The 19,930-nt window shown below is 39.2% G+C and overlaps 3 protein-coding genes across 3 annotated transcripts; 2 read left to right on the top strand and 1 right to left on the bottom strand.

Annotated features, from left to right (window-relative positions):
- Positions 1-2,965: 2,965 nt before the first annotated feature.
- Positions 2,966-5,635, top strand: LOC132180984 (Saccharopine dehydrogenase). The gene is made up of 2 exons (XM_059594009.2): positions 2,966-3,794; positions 4,704-5,635. Exons 1-2 carry the CDS (start codon positions 3,123-3,125, stop codon positions 5,397-5,399), a joined length of 1,368 nt encoding a protein of 455 aa, XP_059449992.2. The 5' UTR covers positions 2,966-3,122; the 3' UTR covers positions 5,400-5,635.
- A 530-nt stretch (positions 5,636-6,165) lies between these two features.
- Positions 6,166-10,064, top strand: LOC132181294 (tRNA/rRNA methyltransferase (SpoU) family protein). Its single transcript, XM_059594442.2, has 6 exons — positions 6,166-6,330; positions 6,407-6,890; positions 7,683-7,821; positions 7,943-8,004; positions 8,883-9,021; positions 9,561-10,064. Exons 1-6 carry the CDS (start codon positions 6,207-6,209, stop codon positions 9,696-9,698), a joined length of 1,086 nt encoding a protein of 361 aa, XP_059450425.2. The 5' UTR covers positions 6,166-6,206; the 3' UTR covers positions 9,699-10,064.
- A 679-nt stretch (positions 10,065-10,743) lies between these two features.
- Positions 10,744-19,246, bottom strand: LOC132182370 (U-box domain-containing protein). The gene is made up of 16 exons (XM_059595600.2): positions 18,094-19,246; positions 16,651-16,855; positions 16,338-16,489; positions 15,953-16,244; positions 15,618-15,770; positions 14,615-14,818; positions 14,403-14,515; positions 14,183-14,297; positions 13,710-13,799; positions 13,385-13,588; positions 13,171-13,266; positions 12,916-13,038; positions 11,802-11,894; positions 11,493-11,657; positions 11,229-11,318; positions 10,744-11,096 (listed from the first exon to the last, which is right to left on the bottom strand). The coding sequence occupies exons 1-16, from the start codon at positions 18,951-18,953 to the stop codon at positions 10,917-10,919; spliced, it is 3,135 nt and encodes a 1,044-aa protein (XP_059451583.2). The 5' UTR covers positions 18,954-19,246; the 3' UTR covers positions 10,744-10,916.
- Between the last annotated feature and the right edge of the window lie 684 nt (positions 19,247-19,930).

Here is a 19,930-nt window from a genome sequence, read left to right as displayed (position 1 = left end):
ATTCAAGAAACAAAAGGACCTGAGATCCTCTTAAATTTTCTAAAATATGAGATTCTCATATTTTAAAATTTAAACCGTCCATTACATTTAACGGTTCAAATAAATGCAAAAATTTGTGTGTTATCAAAGCAAGTAATTTATGTTCGGTAACACACATAATTTCATATTTTTGAACGTTGTGTGCGGACAAAAGCAATCTATATCTCGTGTTAGAGAGAGAGGAAAAAAAAACATATTGGTAGTTAGGACTTTGGATCATAATTTATTGTTGACTAACTGTTATCTTTACCGCACAATGTTCAACATGATAATTTTATTTAGGAATAACTTTGATATTAATATATTATTTGATTTACTTATTTAATGCTATCAATTTTTTTAAGATATATTTCAATGATGAAATGTTGGAGATTTAAGTTGTAAGAGAATCAAATAATATTCCTTTTTCCCATTAGGGTTTTCTCACTTTCTCTCTAGCACCGCAGCCTCAGGTAAGCCCCCTCCCCCATGGTGAGGGGAGGAGGGATGGTCGTTTGTTGCCTCCCTCCTCCCCCTCACCGGCCCTTGCACTAGGTGCCAATAGTTTACTTGATGTCCCTGGCCCAGGTCGCCTTCTCCCTACCCTTTCTCAGCCGCCCCTTCCTCTTTGTTTCGCTTTTGTCCTTGGCAGGGCTCTCTGGTTGTTTTCTGCTCATTTCCTTTCTGTTTTTTTGCTGTGTTTTTGGGGTGATGTTCTTGTAGCTTTGCTTGTGTGCCACTCGATGTGGGTGCTGATTTTGGGGGTTTCTTTCAAACTCCCCCCAGTTTTGTTTTGTGTTCGCCGCCGATCTCCTCCGCCCGCTCTGCCACCTACCGTCTAATGCTGGGTCTTTCCTCGTGCCCCTCCTGCGATGAGCTTCAACGTCCCCTGCTGCGATGGTTTTCCGGCCAGCTGGCGATCGGTTTCGCCACCCTCCTTCCACTGTTTTGGGCTTTTTTCGCATCTCCACCACGTCGAGCTTCCATCGTTCCCTTCTGGTGTCAGTTTCCGACGAGTGCACAATTGGCATCCACGCTGCGTGTGCATGTTCCCGTTTGTTTTATTTTCCTTGTATTGTCTTTGTTCATTTTTTTCCCTGTATGCATTTCATTCATGTTATTTGCTTGTAATAAGGTCCAGCCTCTTTGGTTCGCCCACGTTTTATTTAGGTTTTCTTGCTTCTGTTTTGTAATAAGGCTTGGCCACTCGATCTGCCTGCTTGGATGTGAACTGAATTTTGGTCCAGATCTTTTAGGTCGTGGATGTGAATTGTAGTCCAAACTTTCGAGTTGTGGACGTGAACTTCATCCTGGCTTTTGGGTCGAGGAGGAATTTGCGCTACCTATGCATTGGATTGCGTTTGTCTTATGCAGATCTGTTATTTCAACTGAAAACTAGTCATAGGTTAGCGAAGATTTTAGGTGATGTTGTATCCTTATAGCTTCGGCTATAATTTGTATTTTCAGGACTTTGTGCTCCTGCGATGTAAGAGTTTTATGCTCGTGATTAATATCAATGAAATGGAATGTATTTCTTTCAAAAAAAAAAAAAAAAAGAATCAAATAATATTAATGCATTTCTCGGCCCTTTTCCTCATAAAACAGTTTTGAGAGGAGGAGGGAGCAGATATGCTCCCTCATCCTCTCCCCTTCCCCTTCTACTCCTTGCTTCTGCCCTCCTCATCCCTCCTTTTTTTTTTAGGTGTTCTCCGGCCAGATCAACAACTTAGGCCTCTCCGCTATGCGTCCGTTTACCTTCCACCGTGTCGTGCTGTTCATCTTCTCCCCGTCCGCTGCTGCTACTTGTTTGTTGTTTGTTTGTGTTTTTATTTTGATTAAGATGTTTTTTCTCTCTAGATCTGTCATCATGAGTGAGAATAAATAATTAAGTGTGAGGGAGGGTTATCTCTCACGGTCAGTTCAAATAAATTTTGTTATGAAATTTGGCTACCTATGTCTTAGATCTAGTCTATTTGGAGCAGATCTAGTCTTTAACTGTATTTATACATGGGTTAGCGAAAAATTGAAGTCGTAAATAGCATCTGATTGTAAGAATTTTTGTTTGTATCTATGACTTTGTAACATTATAGTATGTGACTATGATTTTTGTAGAGTTTTATGTTGTAATAGCCTTTTGCTCGTAATTTTTAATCAATGAAATCCTCAATTTTTTGTTAAAAAAATAAAAAAATCCACCTAATTCTCTAGCCCGCCTTGCCCCAAGAGATGATGCTTATGGCCACCCTAGTCAAAGGTGAGGCTCACTGATGCAGCATGTGAAGTGTGGATGGAAGAAGAGAAGAATTGGGTCTTAAATTCTATAAAGAACTCAAGCTATGCATAGCTAAGGATAAAAACACGAGTACTGCTAGTAAGTCTTTTTAGAATTCGTCTAGAGTCATCCAAAATGTAATGTGATTTTTAAAATCGCCATTGAAATTAAGATGTGATTTATTGACTTTTGATATACTGGTGATTTTAAAATCCACGTCATATTTGGGATGACTCTAAGAAGAGTTATAACATTACTCTAAAAACACACATAAATTTTTGTATCTTCTCAAATATTCATTATTAGAGTTGTAAGTTGATATACAATGAGCTATCTTTAAATAGAAAATACAAAGCTTGAAAGAGAAAATATAAATAAAGATAAAACGGCAACTATTCCTAATTAATAACATTATAACAGCGGATATTAAAGCCTAATAAGTAACTAAATCACTTGAAAAGAAAAATATTACAAAATCTTAAATCCCAAAAGCAAATAAAACATTCAAAGATGTTTCACATGAAACTGAATAACATTTTTCAATAAACCCCCCCCCCCCCCCCCCCCCACAAAACTATGATATATTTATTAAAAAATTTAAATATAAGTTATAATGTATAAATAGGTTTTAATTGTAATTTAGGTTAAGATTTAGGCGGTTCGATCACTCCAAAAACACCGTTTCCAATCCAAAAGCTGCAAAAATGGTACACATGTCGATACGTTTCAAGACCTTCTCTTTCCCTTAACATATATAAATCGTTGTCTGAATTCTGAAACCCCCCATTTCCCAGTGGAGTGCCGCCTCCTCCAACTCTCGCAAGTCGCAACGATGGAAGAAAATCAAGATCCAAAGCCCAACAATACCCGCTACGACCTGATCATCCTGGGAGCCTCAGGCTTCACAGGCAAGTACGTAGTGAAAGAAGCCCTCAGATTCCTCTCCCACCCACGTCTCAGAACCCTAGCCCTGGCCGGGCGGAACGCTAACAAGCTCACCCAGACACTCCAATGGGCTTCGCACCCCAACTCCCCACCCCCCATTCCCATCCTCACCTTCGACACCTCCGACCCACAATCCCTCCTCTCGCTTTGCGCGCAAACCCGCCTCGTCCTCAACTGCGTAGGGCCCTTCCGCCTCTACGGCGAGCCCGTCGTCGCCGCCTGCGTCGAGACCGGGTGCGATTACTTGGACATTTGCGGGGAGCCCGAGTTCATGGAGAGGATGGAGGCCAAGTACGGCGAGAAGGCGGCCGAGACGGGGTCTTTGATCGTTTCCGCATGTGGGTTCGACTCGGTTCCGGCTGAACTGGGCTTGATGTTCAATTCCAGGCAGTGGGTGGCGCCGGCAGTTCCGAACTGGGTCGAAGCTTACGTGAGCTTGGAGTCGGAGAGGAGGATCGTTGGGAATTTGGGGACCTTCGAGTCGGCAGTTCTGGGCGTGGCCAATGCGGATAGTTTGCAGGCCCTGAGGCGGTCGAGGCCCAGACGAGCTAGGCCGACGGTAAGATAATTTCTCTTCTAAATTCTCATCTTGGTTTGTGGAATTCGATGTGTAATGTTGTTTGTGGTTATGAGTGTTAGTGTGGTTTTATTGCAGAACTGTTTGATTTTTAGATGTTTGAGTTTATTGGCCTTCTTGGTTTTGATTGTTGGGTTCTTTTGGGTCTAGTTGTCGTAATTGGATTGACAATTAAACTGCATCAGACGATTATGGAGTTACACAAAATTGTTTTCAGCGTTGAGATGCATTATCTACTTAAATTGAGGTGTGGAGGTTGCGATCTAACTGAATCATGTGTGTAGTATGCACTTCATATGACATTTGGTAAGGTCGCTAAAGCATAGTCTAGTATTGGATTAATTATAGGAGAATTCCTAAAAATATGGCGGTCATGGTGGTGGCAATTTTAGTGGCTTTGGAAGTGGGAACTTCTAAGAGAGGTTGGAATTGCGGTAATAGTGTTGAATCTTTTGTTGGTAGAGGCAGTGCATGAAATGAATTGATGGATGTGGAAGTGATAAAATTGTGCCACCACCGTAATGACACCATTCACTGTGTAATTTACTGACTTCACCACTGCCATTGCAAGGGGTAGTCATAGCAAAAGCTTTGGCTTTGGTGCAGCTATAGTAGTAGCTCCATGTTGATAGTCTTAGTGGTGTTGGAGTGGAAATTATAATTATTCTTTCAATAAGCTATTTTGACTGGAAATGACAGTCATTTTTTCAATTCAATGTGTTTGTAACATCATATGATGTCGATTTTTATCTCTCATTCTTTAAATTTAATAAATGATGATGTGTAGACTTCTGAAACTCTTTAAACCAACAGTATAATATCTTGCTGTGGTCTTGCTAATTGGGCCACAAGCTGCAAATATTGATGTCAATTTTACTTTGCTGGTTGTAGATCCCTGGTCCCGCACCTCCCAAAGGAGGACCTCTTATAGAGCACCAGAAAAAGATTGGGCTTCGGGCAGTAAAACTACCTTCAGCAGATTCTACTGTCGTTCGAAGAACACTCGCAGCTCTGACAGAAAATCCCCATGGACTTCCAGGTGTTAATGAGGGTGTTGAACAGATTGAAAAGAGGAAGGCCTTCTGGTCAACTGTGAAGCCAGTTCATTTTGGGGTGAAGATAGGCGCCAAATCTTTGTTGGGTGTCTTCCGATACATCACTGTTGGGATGTGTATTGGGCTTCTGGGCAAAACTGGTTTTGGGAGGTGGCTTCTCTTAACATTTCCCTCATTTTTCAGTATTGGATGGTTCAGGAAGAAGGGCCCCTCTGAGGATGAGGTTAGAAGTGCTTCATTTAAGATGTGGTTTGTTGGGCAGGGTTTTAGCAACAGCAGTCTCATCTCAGAGGGAAACATGAAACCTGATATGGAAATAATAACAAGAGTAATGGGACCTGAGATCGGCTATCTGGCCACCCCAATAATTCTGCTTCAGTGTGCTCTTATTGTTCGGAGCCAACGAGACAACCTACCAAAGGGAGGAGTTCTACCTCCAGGGATTGTATTTGGCCCAACTGATCTCCAAGAACGGCTTCAAGAGAATGGAATATCTTTTGATGTCATTTCAAAGGGCGCTCTTTCTTCTTGACTGGTAAAGTCTTCTTGAGGTTTCAGGAATTAGTAAAAGACATGGAGCTCTTCTCATACCAACACTGGCCCTGGTCTGTAATAAATCGAAAAGAATAATAATATGTAGTAAATTATTATACGACTGCCATGCAACTTAATGATGTGGAGTCAAAATTTTTCCCTGGAATCTTCTCCTTTTGTTTACTATACGTGGTTTTTCACATTTGTGAATGATGATATGTTTGGATGAAATCATGGCTGGTTTGCATATGCATTTGGTCAAATTTTGGTAAGTTGCATATATTATCTTCTTCAATCTGATCTGAGTATTTGTTTGAAATTTTTGAAATTTTCTAAGTCTTGGGATTATCTTTGGACGCAACAGTAAGGGTTCTGTTTAAGAGGTATATTGTTCAAAGAGTATATCTCCTGACAAAGACAGCAATGGTAATAGTGGTAATGAATTTTGAAACTTAATTTTGCACAGTAAAAAAAAAAAAAAAACATTAGAGTTCATCGTGAAATATTAGCGACGGAACTGGTAATGAAATAATGGTAAATTTATAAGAATTGGACGAATAGCATTACTCGGTAAATTAAAAAAAAAAAAAAAGAAGAAGCAAGCACTCTGCTGCATCATCCCCTTCAAAACGTCGTCGTTTCACCAGAGCGCGTAAGGCGCTATCCAGATAGCCCTCCTCGACCTTCCGACACCCCTCGCTCAGCCGGCTCAGGTTCTCAAAAAAAAAAAATAAACACCCTTCGCTCAGCTACTCCCCAACTTCTTGGCGCCAAACTCTCTCTCTCTCTCTCTGTGGTGCAAGCAATGAGCGCCTGCAAAACCCTGGTCCGTACATCTCTCTTCTCCCTCGAATGCAAGCTTCGAAGCACTCGGCCAACCTCCTCCTCAATCTCCCTTCCACCTCTCACTTACTTCTCTCATCCTCAAGGTACTCTCTCTCTCTCTCTCTCTCTCTTTGTGTATATTTTTCGTCTAATTCGTTTTCTACAATTTGGCAAAACTAGGGCTCAGAATCGCGCCGTACAGAGTTCCTTTACGATCTCATGCTTCTTCCACCGAAGGAGCTGCGCTTCTAATAGAAGCCACAACTCCAACCCTAGAACCGGATGAGGGCCTCTCAAACGACACCGTTGAGCAACTCCTCGCAAACCCCGACGACGTCGCGCGGCTCATGAAGATGGACCGCCGCTCCGTCACTCTCGACGGGGGAGGCGACTCCGTGCGGTCCGACCGGTGGTTCCCGTACCTCGACCGGTTCAGGTGCGGGACTGGTGAGTGCTTGAGCAGTAGCGAGGTGCTGGAGGCGATGAGTCCGCACATATTAGACGTGAGGAAGGAGAAGTTTCGGAATGTGGTGCTGAATAGGAGCTACTCCGTCTGCTTGGTTGTCGAAGGGCTGTGCGATTTCGGGAATGTCTCGGCCGTGTGCCGGTCTGCGGACGCACTCGGGTTTCAGTCGGTCCATGTCGTCTCGTGTGACTCAAAAAGGTGCAACGAGAATTGAGGTGAAACGAGAAAAGATAAAAAGGCTCAGTTTTGAATGATAATTTATTGATCTTTGGCAATTTTAAGTGTTTAGTGCATTGGTTATATATATATATATATATATATATGTTAGCTGCGTTTTAAGTATAATAGTGAGTTTAGGCAAGTGATTGTGGACAGTTTTGCGCTTAATATATATATATATATATATATATATATATATATATATATATATATTTTGCTTTTGAATGAGTGAAAGAATTGAAAAGGGTTAAGCTACAATCAAGCCAAGATTTATTCTCTTTCAGGGTTTATTTGTTTAGTGAGGATTTTTAGACAAGTTGTTACTTCTAGCATTGATTGGATATTGTTTTCGGTCAGGAAAAAAAAAAAAGAGAAAGAAAGAGAAGCTTTGCTTCAATAGTATATTATGGTATAACCAATAGTTCTGGGCTGCATTCGAGTATCTCATGAGATTGAGTCCTCCATTGTGTTTTTTAGTTTAAGTTTTCCTTGCTTTGGATTTAAATATTTAATCTATGTGGATTTGGATTGTAAAATTTGATAATTTAGAATGTGACCATTTGGAAAACTGGTAACCTTGAGCACTGATGCTGTTCATTTGGGTGGGTTTTGCGAACTGGTGCTGGTTTTAGATTTGAACTTCCATTTGTATAGATGACTGCCATTATCTTGTCGTGGTAGCCTCTTGTCAATTACATTTAATTATCGACTGTTTTGATCCAAAAGTGATTTTCTTTTTCTTTGCCAACGCAATCTGCATTCTGGTTGCAGGTATAGAGATAACCGCCATGTTAGCATGGGCGCAGAGAAATGGTTGGATATTGAAATTTGGAACTCCACCCAAGAGTGTTTTAAAGTTCTTAAGTCACGTGGTTATCGAATAGCAACGACACATGTGGGAATGGATGCGGTAATGATCAATCTTTTCCTTTTGTGATATTTTTGTCGATGAAAAAGGTGTTTTGAGTAAATACTATTAGTAGAGAAATCCAAGCTGTTGTGTTTGGCTGACTCTTTGGTACTATGGCTAGGTATCCATATACGACATGGACTGGTCATGCCCAACTGCAATAGTAGTTGGGAATGAGAACAGGTAATTACCTTCTTTCCTATTAGTTGCTCTCAAAATTAGGATGCATATTATGATTTCATCTGGGTTTTTGGTTCAATTTTGGTTGCTCATGCTCGTTATGATCAGCTAATGTTCTCTAGTTGATAACTACAAGTTGTATTGTGTTTCATGTTTTTATGCCCTCTGGAAAAATTCGAACCATCTAAAACAAGCATTAAAAAGGGGAAATTGATAATTACTAGAGTTTTATGTGATCTCTTATCTTCATAATTTAGTTAAAGCCTTTATTCTTTTTTTGAAATGTATTTGTAGATTTGTGATAAAATTAATATCTACTCTCACAAAATATGAAAATATCTACGATGGCATTTTGATGCCAGCCTGCAAAAAGAAAGATGACCTGCAAAAGATTTTTGCCTGACCTAGAGATAGTCATTTTGTTACTTATGTTTCTTGAAAATTGTAGGACTTGTTTGGTTACTTGTTTGGAAAGCCTATCTCTTCAAACCCAAAAACACACTTAGAAATCAAACCTCATGAAGCAGAGGTCATCAATTCAAATCCTCCCTTCCACCTCCCCTTGGGGCCAATTACATATAAAAAAAAGTTATCAAACGAAACGCTTCTCTAAAAACAAAAAACACAACACACTTTTTAGAAAACTTCCCATACCTTTTAGAAATCTTTTGAGAAAACACATGCTTATTTTTTCTTTGAAAACACTAAACACTAAAAGGTTTACCAAAATTTTTTATTTTGTGGACCCCAATTCTTTTCAAATGTGAATCCCACTGAAAGCACTTCTCTATTTTCTATCACATCAAGAACTCTTTTCAAATCAAAACACTTGCCAAATGTACATGTAATTTTCTAAATTTTGTGGCTAATCTCTCTTGCAGGGGGATAAGTGATGAAGCCCTGGAGTTGTCAGATTTGCATTGCAGTATTCCAATGAAAGGCATGGTGGACTCTTTCAATGTGTCAGTTGCAGCAGGCATCCTCATGCACCATGCTGTTTGTGACAGAACTTCACGCCTGGTAATGACTATTGCCTGCAGTACATTAAAGAAATGTAAACTGCATCTTCTTTTTGGAAAATGATTCATGACTGCTATTTTCCTCTGATTATTATCGTTTTATTTTTGAATTAGTTTATATTCATTTATATTGAACTTAAAGGAACCCAAAGGTCGATGCCTTGGCTATTGGTCTTTTGTAAAGCTTCCAAACTGAAAACTCAGTGCCTCATACAGCTGTTTGACTTGGTTAAAAGTTGTAATAAATTTGTTGTATCTAAAGGAGAAGCCAAATTCAGTTTTCTACCTGTTTTAAATGGGTTTATGTTTACCTATTACCAGAGCATGCTGGAGTTGTTGCATTGTATGTATTTTTAAAGTATAAACACACTAGGGAATGCTCAATGTTATATTAATCCGTTGGGATCATCATTGAAAAGGACAAAGAAGAAGTTCATGTTGGACACTTGTCAAAAATTACATACTAGAAAATATTAAGTTACAGATTTTGCACCTGTTTTCGATTTACAGATATTAATAATTGTTGCACTATATTTACAGGGCTATCATGGTGATCTGACATTGGAAGAAAGCCAAATCCTACTTGCAGAGTTCTCTCTGCGTCATAGCAAGAGTGCGATTAGCATTGCCCAAGAGTTTGCGAAGCGAAAGGCAACCATGTTTACACCTAAGCTTTGATTGAGAACCAGCAGTTCAACCATTTGTGAGTTTAAGAATTTATGCAGAAAACGGCTTCAAAAAGTGACACAAAACACGAAAAGAAGTCCTCCATAAGCCACCCCCGGAAACAAAAGTGATTTGCTTGATATATGTTACTGTCAGCTGTCGAAACCCAGGTGAGACAAGGCAATATGGCGGATTCTGAGCATGGGTCGAGGATTGCCCACTTCGTTTATGAAGTTGTTTACAAGAAATGCACTTGTTAATTGACTTTCTCCTATTTTCTTTAATATTTGATGTATTGCATGTTTAGTTATATTTTTCAACCAACCTAGACGGCTACAAGCCCAAAACTCAGAAGAGAAATGCTAAACATGCTTAAAAGTTTTTTGTATTGCTCTTATGCGCTGACATGGCAGTGCCACAAACGAATGCCTCCTTTCGTCGTTCATTTGGGAAATTTTGAGATTTTGAAACCTTATCCCTCTCCCTCTTCATTGATCAACGCTACCTCTAACCACCACGTGGGGAGATTGTGACCACCAGATTGATGACTTTGTTCTTGTGCATACCAAATTTGGTATGGTTTGTTTTGCATCACCACCACTAGATCTTGTTAATGGAGAGTGGCTACAACCACCCATAAAAGGTGCAATGGGTGATTGGCTATCCTCTCAGAAGCGTAAAACGAAGGGGTGGTTTGGCCATCCTTCAAGTCACTTCAAAGTCTTACGCTCTACCCTTAGCCACACGGATTGTTACTTCAAATTAAAGAGGCACGACAATAATGGATCCATCATAGTGGTTGCAATGAGTAGAGTACACAACAATGCTACACGTTTCTAGATGCTCACAAAGCCTGTAACTCGAAAAGTACTGGGAGTTGGCAGCGTCCCAAGTTCCCAACAATTTGAACCATCTTCATTTGGCTTTTTTAACAAAAGGGAGAAGTGATTTTGGAAAGATATGGTGTCAAAGCAAGGTTTCTCAGAATGTGGTGCACAGACAAAATTTGTTCTCTGACCCCAAACCCACCAAGAGCCTACTTTCAGAAACGTAAATATTATCATTAAGCCCATAACCGGCTTTTCTTACATTGAATTTTTACAAAAAATAATGTTAAAACTCTAAACATATAAATGCTATGACTGGCATTGAAATAATTACAAATCCACTTTTCCACTGTCCGTCTCGTCCCCCATCATAGGAATCTCCAAAATTCAGAATCCTACAGTCCTAATCGATTAACATTTCACTATTCGTGGTTTGTATTGTCGCCTTGATGCTCTCCTTGCTAAGGCGTTCCCCATGCTGCTTCATTTCCTGGGACCTGATGAACTCTTCAATTCTTCCCTTCAACTCATTGTTTGGAATCAGCATGTCCGCAGTAAGATGGGAACGGTTGAAAGGGTCAGTCTGCAGATCACATCAAGCATATCACCATACTCATTATTCTTGCTATTATATATAAAAAAGTGCGAGAGAGAGAGAGAGAGAGAGAGAGAGAGGAGCAGTAAACCCCTCAAAAATTAAGATATGCATACATACATTATCACTAAGAAGATGCCTTTGAATGACAGGTCGGTCTACCGTGATCCTTGAAGAAGGTAAGATAACTGGATCCTTCATCAAAGTGTACTGCCACAAACAAAAAACATAATCACATGTCAACAAGCGGTGGTTGGGAAGGCTGCTTGGGTTACAAAATGGATTACATGTGCAATTGCATTTCAAATCCTGATATGATAATCATGCATTACCCTTCAAGTTATCAAAAGAACGACAAAAATCCACAAAAAGAAGTGAACATACTTGAATTGGGTCAAGGAATTCATCAGGTATCTCTCCAAGAGTAGCTTCAGTGTCCATTGCCTCAGAAGCTGCAACTTTGGCCTTGGCACCTAGCTCAATAAATTCCTGTATTACCCTTCCATCTTCACCAATTCTTCGCAGAACATCTGCTGCAGCACTAAATAACTGGAGCAAGCGCCAATTGTGAAATTATTTTCAGCCAACCATATGATTCAGAAGAGATGGAGAACCGAAAACATCTCTTACCGAGTCTAAACAATAACTGTCAAATAAGAGAAATTAATGAACTCTTTGCCGCAGCTGAATTACCTGTTCATTGTATGATCGACCATCTTTTGATATAGCAGCCGGGAAAATGTTTTCCGTATCACCCTTTGCAAGATGAACATATATGTAGACAATCTACAAATAAACCATTAAAAGTTGGTGCATGTATTTCTGGCAGGCTATAAAAGCATTATTACATAAACATTTTTGTACAGTTGAGTGGCTGACAGAACAGTGTCATTCCCAGCCAAGCCTGCATATCAGCTTTCCATCGCAGGACTAAGAATTCACAAACTCTTACATATTCAACACTAAGCATTACACTAAATTAGATGTTCCAACAAAACACAACACAAAAATTAGTGTCAGATGACACTTCTACAACAGCTTCACTACCAAACTCGTATTTTTTACTTATCATCTTAATGATTTATTCAAACCACCAAGAGATTGCTAATCCAACCTGTCCAATTCATGTGGAGAGGAAAAGAAACAAAAATACCGATATCCCTATTCATCCCCCCAAAAAGAAAAAGCTACTGATATCCCATTTTTTGACACAGTCGAGCTCAATCTCTCAGTCCCACCCAACTTCTGCACATATCCACAATGACAACCACGTTGCCTTGTATATACATATATATAATTTGCACCCATAGAAATCAGTATACAACAAGCTCAAAAATTTAAACCACGTTTCACTTTACACAAAAGCTTCATACACAAGATGGCGATCACAACCTTAATTGGTAATCACCATTCTAGAGTTCACTGGTCAATATGAATTACGAGCCTGCTAAATTCAATCTTGGATGCAATTCAAATTAAAGTAAATCTGTTTTTTAAAACCGATTTACCCTTTGAAAATTGAGATTAACCAAACCCCTGATACAACAGGGTTCTTTACTGCATACCTAGATTAGATTTAACTTAAGGTAAGCTCGGACCCTGCCAGGTTTTGTATTATTGTCCAAGTTTAACCTAACCAGACACCTAAATAAGCATAAGCAGTCAGACCTCATTCAGTCAAACTGGTATTAAAACTACAAATCCACTGAGTATAACCCGGTTATTTGGCTTCAAATAATATATCTCCACTTTATAAGAGATATTAAGTTCAACAAAAGAGGAAACTTGAAATCTACTTGATACCAACCTGCTTAAGCAACTGTTTTGGACGGAATTCATATTTTTCAGGATCTTTCAGAGTAAGAGATTTTCTTTGGGGACCCACAAGTTGCAACAAAAAATAATTGAGCATGCTGGCCACTCTCTCAACCTGGAAGGGGGCAGGTGGGTCAGCAATGGTTGTAAAGAATTAAGAACGCAAAAATGGCCAGAAACACAACTTTAGCCACTGAAACCGTTGGGGATAACATGTATAGATAGTAAAGAAAGGAAAAGCTGTTACCATCTCAGGAAGTAGGAAAGGAACTGTAATCTGCTCCGAAGTAAATGCCAGCATACTCACATCCTCATTTGCCAACTTCATATCAATCCGGATAATCTAACAATAACAATACCCAGCAATTTCCATTTGTTAGGTACTCTAGGTTCATGACTTATGCATATAACTTACATATGTATGCGTTATGCATATCATAGAAGAAAAAAGTCAAACTGACATTCTCTTGGGAGTGGAATAGTCGGGTTCTCTCCTGCCTCTCTTGGGCTGGTCTTTGCTCCCATTCTGCGGTATTTGACATCTCGGCTTCCAACTCTTTCAGTTCAAGAATTTTGTTAAGACTTTCATCGAGAAGATAGATGCTATCATTAATCAGGAAGTTTAAGAAAGTCAAATAGACACCCTTTTCCTCCTCCTTGGCAATCTGGAATGGTATAAATTTCAAGTAGCAGTCAAAGACAGACACATACATGTGCATGCACACGTGCGTGCACACAAATAGAGAGAGAGAGAGCAAGAGAATCAGTCCATGAAGAAGGCTCTACCTGTCTCCAAGCATTACGATGACTAGGGACCTGCCACAGGTATTCGAGAAGTTCGGCAATATTGTGACGGATGTTAAACTTGTCATAGAACTGCACAGGATAAAAAACAAACAGGTCAATCAACAACAGCTTCCTGTACTCCACAACAGTGACAGATGGATGAATGCACAAGAAAAGGTAAATGTGGGCCTCCAAAAGCTAGAATGAGGAAAGGATCGTTAGCCATTTGTCAGAGCTGGCTTTGTGACACAGCCCCCTCAGCTTTCTAACGGTGCATTTTCATCAATCTACCCTTCTTGGCCAGGTAATAGTTTGGGAGGGCCAGGCTGGACTGGAATTTTTTTAGGAGGCCACAGCTAATAAAATGACAAAAAAGCCTGTACTTTTTTTTTTGGTCAGATTTGTTGGCCCCTTGAAATTGTCACTGCAACTACCTCTATACCCCTTAAAAACATGAATTATGTGGCAATCACCTGCGTGTGAGAACCAGTGAACTCAATGTCAACATAGAGCTTCAGAAGATTCCTCACAAGATACTCAAGAGAGAGTTGGTGCCCTTCAAATAGAGTAGCTGTAATAGATGAGCCACTGCACATGGAATAGACAAAATGCCAGAGACACATCATTATTAAGTTAGAAAATTTAAGGGGCACTTAATAATCTCTCCTACAATTAAAAAAAATTAAAGACGACCTTCTACGTGGCATCCAGCAGTTTAGCACTTCAACCATCTTTGCTCTGAGATAAGGGTTTCTAATAAAATTTGGACTTGCCATGAACATGATAATAAAGTTCATGAAGTCATCCTGCCAGGCAAGAACAAATAATTTATTATAGAGCAGAAAACCTTCTGGAGAGAAGGAAGAGAATAAGTTAAGAATAAAACTTTTCAACTCGATGTCTACCAGCAAAACCCCATCCAAAGCTTTCGGAATCCGGGAAGCAAAAATAAGCAATTCCATGGCATCTTCCAGAAAATGCTCTGGCATACATGCAAACTCCATTGGGCAAGCGGATGGCAGAGGCATCTTAAATCCACCAACCAGGCCAACCAACCAAACCACCACTAACCGGTAGAAAGAAAGAGCATTCTGAATAAGTGCTCCATCCTAAGGGAAAAAAATGCAAGGGTCAGTAGTGTCAATAATCAGAAGAAAAAAGGTCCTTTAATAGTTTTAACAAATTAAACTGACAATGATACATGGTTGAAAGCACCCTTCCAATCACCAAAAGGAAAAAGAAAAGAAAAAATAAATAAATAATTTTTGAAAAGGACTAGATTCAAGGTAGGTAGTTCCAAGAAGGGAAAAAAATTGTGAATGCAAACAAAGACATCATCTGATAATCCAGTGTATAATAAAAGAAATATGATAGCACATGATGCATCCATACTTCGTAAATACAGCAAATTATCATTATTTTTAATAATCCTTTGCCCAAAGTAATGAACTACTTTAGAAAGAAGAGAGGAATCCTTGAATGGAATATTAGAGAAGGGCAAGAAAAATAGGAACAACTGTCAATTAAAAAAAAAAATAGAAAAAGTTCGAACTAAGATGTAGAAGGTGGAATCTAGCAAAACTGAAACTCAGAGGCTCCTCAGTTTGGTTCAAGTACAGGCCCTGATTGACAACTACCGGGGGGAAAACGAATACAGTCCATCAAGAAGGTGATGATCACAGGGTTTCTCCACAGTTGATAAGAATACCAACAACTAGAAGATACACTGACCATCCAACTTATGACACTAGGATGCCACCTTTCACCACAATGCATTCAAACCATTGGTCTCCATGCTCCACCAGAACATGATTCAAATGAACTTCAAGGAGTGGTAGGATATCAAAATCATGGGTACTGCATGTATGTCTGCATGAACGAGGAGAGAGAGAGAGAGAGCTGACATACCCTCAATATCTGAGCTTCATAACAAAGTTTTTCCTGTGAATACAACTCTATTTCTTTCTCAAGGCGAGAAATGTCCGGCTCCAATGCTGGAGTAGGAGCATGCCCTTGCATGTCTTTAAGAGTAGAGAGAGTATCTTCACACCTTTGAATGTCCTAAAATAAATTTATATTACTTTCCATCAGTCCGTCAAAAACAGTAAGAGTATATATGAAAAAATTTAGATTTTAACAGACTACAGTAAGTACTTACTCACTAGCAATGACAACTAAGCCCTAACAAAGTAATAATAATGTGGCAATTTATTTCTACTCATGTATAAAGCATGTATTATTACCTGAACTAAATGTTTAAAGTCAGAAAATGCTTTTAATAAACCCAAGTGGAGCACCCTTGCAGTCATAAAGAAGCATTCGCAAATAAATGGATATTTAGTTTTATCACCGCTTGATGCTGGCTTTGCATTAGAGGAGCCACTAGCACCACTGCCAGAACTGGTAGCTTCTTGAGATTGAAGCAACCGATTTTCACCATCAGTATATTGTCTAGAGCCATCAGTCTTCCCCAAATTGGTATTATTAAGCCATTCCGCAACTTCTTCTGATGATGCATGAAGAGCAGTCAACCCTCTAATAGAAAATCACCAAAATAATTAGAAGACAATAGATATGAATATAAACTTAAGAGTAGAAAATCAAAGTCCGTTAAACAGAAATCCTCACGTTAAATCCAGTCGGTTACTGTGAAATACATATTTGGGATCAATTTTATCCCTTTTTGTTAAGCTAGCGTCTAAAAACGGCTCACACAGCCGAAGCATAACAGCACTGAGACTGACGAACATGCCTGAACTTGCACACGATAGAGGATCAACCTAAATGTGATGTATACAGTGCAAGTTTAAATTAGGATAAAGAATGTGACAATATTACCAAAAATATCCTTATCCATAGAAAAGTAGAGAAAAAGATATAATAAGTTTGTTAGTATATTGTGACTGCAACATTAACAATGCTGTGAAAATTGGGAAAATACCTGGATGTGAGCCCTCGACGAGTTTTTATTGATCACCTCTGCAAGATACTCGAGCACATTTTCACGGATGTCCGTATTTTTAAGGAGTGAGAGAATAACTTCTGATAGACCATCATATAAGTTATTCATAACCGTTTTAATTGTGGTAAATGAGGATAATAAATCAGCCGGTCGACGAATTGATGCTTCTGAAAAGCACTGCTGTCTGATGTTTTACAGAGTAATAATGCATTAGTAAGAAATCATTCTTAAATATCTGTCCATGAGCAGTCCAAAGCTATAGATTTCACATGTTCAATAGGAATAAAATACAGCAAGCATGAAAGAAATTACTGAACTGGGAGCGTAGTGGAAAAAACAACTAAAGGAACATAGGATTTCATCCATAAACTAAATCATCCAAAGGAAGCTGCAAAATTTAAGAAACAAGAATCAAAGCCATACTCTTTGCAATCACTTATCTTAACCCTCATTAATTGTATGGTTACATTACATCCAACTGGAACAAACAACAGTACCACATATCATCCTTTTAGTTTTCCACTTATTCCAATTTGAAAGGTAAGAGAAAATAACTTCCTTGCCAAAGGAAGGAAAAAATCCAGTGATTTTAAACTGAGCAAAAGAAAAGGCCCACAAAGATCAAAAGAGACTCAAAAACTTAATCTCAGAACGGCATATAACACAACAATGCAGTAATTTCATATCCTAGCTTTAAGATAGTATACAGTCAACATCTTGTTTTGATAAATGGATCAATCAACTACACACAATAGAAGCAACATTAAAAAACCAACATCAATACATCAGAGAGCAAATCCCTTGATATCATCACCTACTTTTCATTTGCATGAGGGAACCTAAACCAATATCAATAACACTCAACCGTGCTCTACCTAGAATATGACACAGAATGAGCTCAGTTCCAGTATTTATAAGCGGATGAAAACAATCTCATTCTAATGTTAAATCCTCTTTTCAATCCAAAACCGAGCTGCAGTTTACCCAAATCAGTAAAAGGCTAAGCAGATTAAGAGGTTGAAGAAGTGCTATAAAAGTTATACAATATTAAACATCCATCAGTTCTTAATTTAATTTTTTTTTAGACAATCACACTAAATAGATGAGACAGTGTCCTAATTTACAGACAGAGCAACACATGCATTAACCATAGAGTCCAATAGCTGCTCAGAAACAAAGAAGCACGGGTGGTAGAAACATATGAAGTTGAGTCCCTTTGTTTTTGGTTCTTAAAAATAAGATAGCATATTTTAGTTAAGCCAAACAGCTGCATAATGTTCAACTGAGTAAAACTTTTGTTCTCTACAACAGTAAACTGAGTAAAGAATCAGAAACCAAAGATTCTAGAATTTGAAACCAGTATAACAAAAATAAAATTGCAACCAACAAAAGCCCAGGCACCGCACACGAAAATCCACTCACCCCACATCAGGCTGGCTCTTGAAAATGGCATGATCAGGCAGAGCACTAACATGAAAAAATGGCCCCAGTATGCTGGTCATCTCGATAACCCGGCCGTTCAAATAGGCGCCTTTGGGAATCCACCACGGGTGATTCACCAACGATTTGGCACCAACCGGGAAGCTAACCAAATACAGCAAAGCCCTCAAAGGCTGCTGAAAGTTCCCGAGCGCCGAGACCTTGAGCACACTGCCCCTCAAGTCCTCATACAATCCCTTCAATATGGGGTCCAAGCTATCGAAATCCGAGTCCCTAAAGAACTCCTCCAAGAAGCCAGGTGGGCACTGTGTCCCGCCACTGCTACCACCAGCTCCGTACCCGTCCATCGAGCCCCCAACCTCCGCGAAAACCAGCGGCAACAACGGGGAATTGCTCGAACCTGACTTCGAATTCGCATTCGCATTCTGAAACAATTCGGGGTTCCCTAAGTGAATCCTACAGTACGACACCGCCAATTTCTTCGCTTGCCTCACCACAAACTCCATCTCGGACCTCACGTTCTTGTCCTTCATGGAAGATATCTTCTTGCCCTCATCGTAGGCTCGCCGATAGCACCCGGTAAGGTACTGGAATGGCGGTTCGGAGGAGACGAAACCCCCCGAGAGCCGATCGATCAGGACCCTCTCCATCAAGTCTCTCGAGAGCCTCATCTCTTTGCCCTCGCTCAGAATCTCCGCCGCGGTCATCTCCAGGTAGACGACTCGGGGATCGGACGGTGCTGATGATTCGGCCGAATCGGTCAGCGATACCAGGAAGATTTTCCTGAGGATTATGTCCTCGATTTCCTCCGGGGACCTCTTTTGGGGTTTTGGGGTCGCCATAGTGCGCAAAATGGTTCTTTCTCCGTTCGAATGGGTGAAATTTTCTTGGAAAACAAACAACTAGAACCTGAGTTGAATACGTAGTGTTAGACAGAACTAATAACAAATCAGGTTGGCGTGTTTAAAAAGAAAGAAAAAAAAAAAAACGGGGAGATTTTCCCGGGAAACAAACAGATGGGTATGTGAATTTGACGGTGAAATCGTGGATTAGTAGGAAAAGTCAGGGTGTAGAGCAGTGTGTGTGTGATTGGGAGGTAGGAGTCGACAGTGGTTTGGTCGTCCAGGTCTTTGTGGAAAATACTGATTACAAACTTCGAGTAAATTAAGAAAAAAACATATATATATATATATATATATATTAACCGTAAATAATAAATAAAATCAAAAATTTATTCAGATTTAGAAACCTACTTTGTTGATTGTACTTATCTTACACAGAAAGGACATTTTATTCAAGTTATTCCAAACCTAGTCACCTGTCTTTCAATTATACCGGTATTCTTCTAATACGACATCTATTTGGAATTGGAAGTATTGAGTTTTTTTTTTTTTTTTAATTTTTAATTCTGTTTTTATTTTTAAAAACCGAAAAGTGTTTGTAACAAGCAATAAAGCTGATGTGGTTTTTAAAATCACCATTAAATTTTATATGAATTATACTTAAATTTTGATCCAATAGTAATTTTAAAAACCACATCAATTTTAGAGTTTACAAGGCACAAGTTTAGATAAAGACTAATCAACGTTTTAAATTAATTGAGAAAACTCGGCTTAAAATTGAGATATTTTGTTAATTATGTTAGCAATACTTATCTACTAACTCCAATGATAACATTTAATAATAATTAAATTAAGATTACATAGCTTCTTCTTTTTTTTCTCGAGTTATATTCATTTTAGAGAGGTACACCTAGCCGATTTTGCTTCAATTTGACCTTTGGTTTGTTTGGGTTTGTGATTTTGACATATGTGATTTT

The sequence above is a fragment of the Corylus avellana genome, chromosome 5 (genome assembly GCF_965113065.1).
Source record: "Corylus avellana chromosome 5, dhCorAvel1.hap1.2, whole genome shotgun sequence".
In the NCBI taxonomy this organism is placed as follows: Eukaryota; Viridiplantae; Streptophyta; class Magnoliopsida; order Fagales; family Betulaceae; genus Corylus; species Corylus avellana.
This window is presented reverse-complemented; position numbering and strand designations above follow the sequence as displayed.